General features: G+C 32.9%; 1 protein-coding gene across 1 annotated transcript in view; it reads left to right on the forward strand.

Annotated features, from left to right (window-relative positions):
• Positions 1–4,256: 4,256 nt before the first annotated feature.
• The window catches only part of ANGPTL5 (angiopoietin-like 5), a 17,017-nt gene continuing 13,931 nt past the window's right edge, over positions 4,257–7,342 (forward strand). Inside the window, exons 1-2 of the mRNA XM_008592601.1 lie at positions 4,257–4,414; positions 5,965–6,109. Coding sequence (XP_008590823.1) covers positions 4,322–4,414; positions 5,965–6,109 — 238 coding nt within the window. The 5' untranslated portion in view covers positions 4,257–4,321. The remainder of the gene's footprint in view (positions 4,415–5,964; positions 6,110–7,342) is intronic.

The raw sequence follows: 7,342 nt of genomic DNA on the forward strand, positions 1-7,342 counted from the left end.
AGTAAGCAAAGTAGGGCAATGCAAAGTGCAAATAAAAGTGAGAAAATTGTGGTTGCAATTTGGAGCATTAAGGCATGTTTATTCTTCCTGAAAGTCTACCTTTTGCTACATTAGTTTAGTATCTCATAACACCCCTTACTGCTTTGTTGCACAGTATATCAGCATTTAGAAGTATAATTTGGTTTCTCAGTTGCCTACAAATGCTTGCTCATATACTCATTCTTCATTCAAATGTTGCTTTATAATGATAACCAAGAAATAAAGAAATTTTAAACATAAGGTTGTCAACTATTTTTATCCACAGAATTTTTTTTGACCTTTAATTCTTTTATTTATTTATTTATTTATTTATTTTTACAAAATATTAAGCAGGGTTTTCATGTTCTATTTAATTTCCGTAGTCCTAGATTCTAAAAAAGGCTTTAAGATTAGATATTTAAATAACAAAAAGGTAATATGAGAATTTTATGAACTATATATCTTAACAGGAATGTCAAATATGAGGGTGCTTTAAGAATTTCATGGAAGAATGAAATTGAATAATACATGAATCTTTCCATGAACAATTTGAAAGCCTCTCCTATGATTCAAGCAATAAAGAAGAATATTACACTAAAATCCCTGTATTTTGTCAGAAAGGACATCTGAATTTAATGTTTAATCCTTTTACACTTCAAAACCATAAGATATTTTATTCTTTTATTAGGGAAATATATACTGAACACCTACCATGTGCCAAGCACTTTCTAGGTGCTGAGGATACAGTAGTGAATAAAACTTTAAAGTCTTCATACTCATGAAACTTGTATTTATTTTTCTTCACTACTAGAATATATTAGGTAGTGAAAAGTGCTGTGAGGAGAAATGGAGCAGCGTAGGGGGATAGAGACTGATGTCAGTTCTATTTTAGACAGGGTGCTCAAGAAAGACCTCTAAGGAAGGGAAATTAGGACAGAAGTCTGAATGAAGGACAGAGATTGCCATTCAAATATCTGGACCAAGTATATTATAAGATGAAGTAAATTTTAAGTACAAGAGGCTCTGAGGGCAGAATCATATTGGTTATTCAAAGAACAGCAAGAAGACTACTATGGCTAGTACAGAGTGGGGTAGGGGAAGTGTGCTAAGACATAAGACTGGAGAAATACATGGCTTAGATTCAGTGGAGACATATTGTATGCAAAGGACTTCATATAAAATCAAACTTCCAATGGAGGGAAAGCCATTGGAAAGTTTTGAGTAGGAGGGTAATAATATGATATAATTTAACCCTTAAAAAGCATCACTGTAGCTGCTGTGGAAGAAACTAAACTATAGGGGATAAGACCAGAAACAATGAAGACTGTTAGAAGGTTATCATAGTAGGTTGGGTGAGAAATGACAGAGACTTGGACTAGGATGGTAGCAATGGAGACAGCAAGAAGTCTTTAAAATTTGAACCTTGAGCCAATAAGATGTGTGGATTAATTGCTGTGTCAAGTGAGAGAAAAAAAGAGTAAAATGTGACTCAGATTTGGGACTGGAAGAGCAACTGGATAAAAGGTATTGCCATTTATTAACATGAAGAAGACTAGGTAAGGAGTGGGAGAATGAATGAGTTAGACTTCAAACGTGCTAAATGTGAGATGCCTACTAGACATCCAACTTCATTATTGTGGTCTCATAAATTGTTAATGATGTTCTACTTACAAAGGAAACTAATAATAACCATTTTATGGTTACAAAGCAGGTTTATGAAACTTATCTAATTTGAATATTGTGTTAAAAGAAAAACTTTAGACAAATTAAATTTAAAAGAACTTATTTTAGAAAAGAATGATTCATAAATCAGGCAGCACTCAAAACGAACCAGAAGAGATACAGAGAGCTCCATCGTGCAGCATGAGCAGCAAGATTTTGTAGGCTCAACACAGAAGCAAAGCAGAGAAATCATCTGATTGGCTACCAGTAGGTTTTGCCTTTATTTGAGCATGCACTGGACTGATCAGCAGGCTGCTTGTGATTTTCTGAAGCTCAGTTGTTTGTGACTGTCTGAAATCTAGTTATTTGTTACAAAAAATACGCTCTTAAGTTAGATTGCAGTTTGTTATAGAGGAACTCAAAGTACACAGACAGCCTCAGGCAATGGCCTCCTGCTTATTTAATTTAGCAACTGTTATAACCTTACAAATAATGTGGCAGTCGGTGATGAACAATTTTTTGTGCTTTCATTTTCATCTTGGCTGAGGCTACGTTTTCCATCTTCTGCTGAGGTACTTCCTTGTTCAAATAAGAATTTTTTGAATTTGTCTCTGGAAGCTGTGAAAGAACAAAGAATTTTAACGTCTGGCTGATTTAATATTGCTAAAGTTCTGCCATTTTCATTTCAATTTCATAAGATTTCAACTAGACATTTAAAATTAAAGATATATACTCTTCTACTCCTAATATAGGTTATAAAGGTCATCAGTATTGTCAGCAATATTAGAACTGCATGTAGATCAAGTGAAATAATAATAATAATAATAATGATGATGGCACCACCTAACATTTGAGTGTTTGAGTAAGGTAAATGTGGGATATAGAACTATCCACCCTCCCCGCTGGGAAACTACCCCTGGCCAAGGTAGTTTACTCAAAGAAAGGCACGTCTTCTTTAAGACAAATGGGAGACAGTGGGAAGCAGGAGCCCTGAGTAAATGATTTAGCATGTAAATGGGGTCAGAACACTGGTGTGAACTACTCTGGTGCCAGGAGGGGTTTAATTTATTTACTCAGCCAGATCTTCTGTGAAGTCTGAGTAGGGTGAGGGTCAACACATAAGCATGCGAATGATTTATGTCTATCCTTTGATCTGTTCACTGTATAATTGTTGTATGTACCCCATGGCAGTGCGGATTTCTAGCTGATCGGCCACCACCAGCCCCTCCCGTAAGTCTAATAAACTGATGTGTCTACCTATTGGCCTGGGTGAGTTCTTTGGAATAGGCAAATATTACACCAGTGCCTTTTCAGATTTGGGGCTCCCGTGATACAGTTTGTTATTTCCCACACACTGTGCTAAGTACTTACATATATTAAATAATTTAATCTATACAGCAATTCCCACTCTACAAAGGAGGTAATTGAGCTATAACAGTATCAGGTAACTTTGCCCAAGGTTCCAGAGTAAGGGAGTGGTAAAATCAAGGTTCAAACCAGGCAGCGCAGTCTTGGAGCCAGTACTCCCAGCCACCCATACACTCACTGAGAAAGTGGTTTCAGTAAATGAGAGACAAGAATGCTCAGGTTTAAATAGTAGGTGGTGAGGAAGTAAAATTAGAGAATAGATAATTAATTTAAGATATTTTTTCATCAGTAAATATTTGAATGCCTATTGCATATCAGTCCCTATGCTAGTACCATGAAAACTATTGTATGGTTTCTGCCCTGCAGTTTTCAGGCTAGGAAAGGAGATAGAGAAACTAATAACTGAACCAAAAGCAACACTAAGGAAAGTTTCACTTTGTCTCAATTTTAAAACAATAAAGACTTAGATATGTTTGTAGAATGAAGGGAAGGATCCATTGTAAGGAAAAATTTGAAGACATCAGATCATCTATTAATCTTCAGAGAGTAGTCATTTTCAATAACAACGTTTCCTTATGTTCAGAATTTTTGAAGTTTTAACAATATAGTTGGAAAACATACAAATCAGAGTCTTAGAAATATGACGTTTATGTGGTTAATATGACCATTACTGATGGCTAAATTCAGTTAAAAGGGTATTTTAAATCTGAATTAGCTGTTCTGGATGTCCACACTGATGAAATTTCTACTCAGCATTTTGTACAAATAGTTCCAATGTAATGTTTTTCCCACTCCATCAGTCATTTCTACTTCCTTACTATTGTTGTGCAAACCATTTGTCAATTATTGAGGTATAGCTTATCAAAAAGGCAGTTTTTCCAAGGCAAAAGAAATGGGACACATAAAAACTAGATGAATTTATAAATTCATGCTTTATTTGTCTATATCTTTGTATTTATCTATTTATTTATTATCTATTTATCTATCCATTTATTGCCTATATTGCAAAAGCATGGATTTATAATGCAGGCATGAAGCAATGAAAAAGGATTTGTATAACTTACAATGACAGGATCTCTAGAAGCTACTTTGTTTTTCATATGAAGGGTGTTGTTTCAAAAGAGGGCATGGAAACTAGGAAGTTTTGGCTTCTGTTTTTGTTGTACACCTTCCAGAATTTTTAACTGAAGACTCTATGCACTTCAGTTCTTTCCACAGAGAGAAAGCTGACTGATATTTGAAGAAGTGTTTCAGTTTATCCAAGAAAAATATCATGTATCTATCCCAAGCCTCACTCCTGCTCTTAAATATGTGTATTTTTATTTGTGGAGAAGCTGTACAAGGTAACTGTGTACATCATTCTACGGTAAGAATTTTAGCAATATTATTTTAGCTAGGAAAGCATAATTAGCTTTCAAGATATATATTAAATGTTTGAAAAAATTAATTATACTACCAAATATAATTTATGGAACAATTAAAACATTTATTTAGAAATTTGAGACATTGCTTAAAATATTGCTATTTTTAAACTTAGGAAACTATAAACTGAGGATTGACTCAACAAATTTCTCATGAAAAATTTTTACAGAAATTTCAGGCCTGGGTTAAAAACTAGCCCACAATTTTTCAGTTCACTTTGATAATGAAATATCTGATGGATAATAAAAAAATCACTTTGCTTATTTTAAAAAAGCCATTTCTATAAACTTTCATATTTCAAATATAGTCCAGTCAGATGAAAATTTTATCTAAAACAATGTTAGAGTGATAACTAATATTGTGTATGAATACTAGGAGTGACTGGGGATTTGAATATCTACATATTTAAATGTTGGTTTATAATTTTTAAATGTCATAAAATGTATTTACTATGGTATCCAAAGTTTCATGATGGAAGCAAAAATAAATTCTAGGAATGCTACAGGTATAGTGATAATTTAATTCTCTAAAATACTTGATAAAAATTTAAGAACCTTAGATCTGAAAAAAGGATAGCTGTAATCTAGGTTTTTGAAAACATCTAGTATGTCAATTATTATGGAGATACAGAGAAAGAGAAAGAAGTTTAAAATAAATCTATGTAACAAAATGTAAACATCTTTTTGGGGCAAATATCTTTATTGTATGATTATTAGCTTTAAACTTTCTCTCAACACTCAGGTAAAGCAGGACAAAACACTATTTTTTTAAACAACAGAGTTATTAAATCTATATTACTTTTACCAAAGAATGTTTTAATATTGAAGAAACCAATAGTGCGCCAACAAATATAGATAACTTTGGAATTACAGCTTTAGTTGGCCTTTTAAAATGACATCTGTTATTGATTTTACAAAGCAAAATTTCATACTTTTTTTGTTATCATTGATTCAAATGTGTGAATACTTTACTTTTCAAATTTGTAAATACTTTAGCTTATACAAAAGCAGCAGGCCTCCTACCCATTTTTCTACAATTCTTAATAATTGGTAGCAGAAAATCCATTGGCTAAGGAAGTGTTGTAGATATCTCAGGGAAATTTTTTAGTTCTTTTTGAAAGAAATTCAAATTGCAAGATTCTTGGAAGAGGGATGGCTCTGTCCTACGTTACACACAGGAATTTGCAAAGGCTAAAAGTTAAGGCCACCAAATCACAGTAATGGAAACAGACCCTAAATAAATCCTTTTGGAATTTGAGAAGAAAAGAGGAGAGTGAAAATATTGAATTAACATATGCTTACTATTCATATCCAAAATTTATCCATAAGGTTTATTTGTGGAAATTTGAACTAACTTGTTTATTTTGTTTTTTCTAATAATCATCCTCAGTGTATGTCCTGAAATCTAGCGTTTTCACTATAATCTTATTTATTATGTATTAGGTCATACAACATATTTCATGTATTTTTTGTTATTTTTATTTTCTATGTAAAGGATCCTCCGGTAGTTAACATTGTAGAAGATATATCTAACGCAAAAGATGAAAGTAAAAGCAATGACACTGTTTATAAGGAAGATTGTGAAGAATCATGCGATGTTAAAACTAAAATTACACGAGAAGAAAAACATTTCATGTGTCGTAAGTACCACAATTCTAAAGATATATGATTTATTATTTCTAGACATGGAAAAAATAGACCTTTGCTTTTGTCTGGGTCATTTTTTATAGATCCTGATTATCCTAGACCAGAGGCTTTCTATGTTTGGCACACAGTAGGCGCTTAGAAAATATTTGGTAAATGAATAGATCCTTCTGCAATATAGCCCTGTGGCATCAACTGACCACAGAGGGAAGGGGCAAACCAGAGGGCACTGATAGTGCTATAGTATCAATTCACCTACGGGTATTTTCTTACATTCATCTGACCACTAGGAATTTTACCTTAGTGTTTGTTGTTGTGGTTTTTGAGTATTTTCTTACATTCATCTGACCACTAGGAATTTTACCTTAGTGTTTGTTGTTGTGGTTTTTTTGGGCGGGGAGGGGAATTCTAAAAACTAGTAAATTAGTATTGAATACTATAATAACTAATAGAATAGGTATAATACAAATTCATAGCTGATTTATGTAGCAAAGCACAATAAATAAAAGGTTTCATTCTCAATTAAAAAAAACTATTGAGTTACAGTGCAGTAATTTTCATGGTCTTTTATATCGACATGGGGGAGGGATGATCAAGGGAGATCAGAAAGAATGGAACTGATGTTCTGATCTGCTGCTTGTAGGACTGTAACTTCTAGGTCAGGAAGTATAAAAAGCTCTCTTTGATGTAGCTAATTCTATGAGTAACACAGTGTCTCAGGCTTTTCAAACCAATGAGTGCAGCTTTAGGCCTGTTAAGGCAGATGTTCAAATCCAGGAAAAAGCTAATAGAAAGTGAGAGACTAAAAATGAAAAAGAGAGATGAAGCCGAGTGAGGTAAAATTAGAAATATCAAGAATTATTAATGTGATTCTGCTGCTAGGCTAGGGTGAAAGAAATTTAGAATAAGAAATTTTAAAAAGAATAATGCATGCAGTGATACGTGGGTCTTTTTGTTATAGAGGACATCATTGGTATCATAGGTGAAAGTTACACAGAAGCTGCTTACTTCCTGATTTTGATGTTGTGTTGTTGAGAACATCTTTGAAGGAAGAAATATACACTGCAAGAGCAGAGATGATGGTACATCATGGCAACATGGTCTCAGGTGTTAGGAAAAAAAGTTCTTTGTACTGTTCTTGCAACTTGTCTATAAGAAATAATGTTTTAAAATAAATTTTTTTTTTTTTTTTTTTTTTTTTTTTTTTTTTTTTTTTTTTTTTTTTTTTT

This window comes from Galeopterus variegatus, unplaced genomic scaffold, assembly GCF_000696425.1.
Source record: "Galeopterus variegatus unplaced genomic scaffold, G_variegatus-3.0.2 Scaffold8088, whole genome shotgun sequence".
In the NCBI taxonomy this organism is placed as follows: Eukaryota; Metazoa; Chordata; class Mammalia; order Dermoptera; family Cynocephalidae; genus Galeopterus; species Galeopterus variegatus.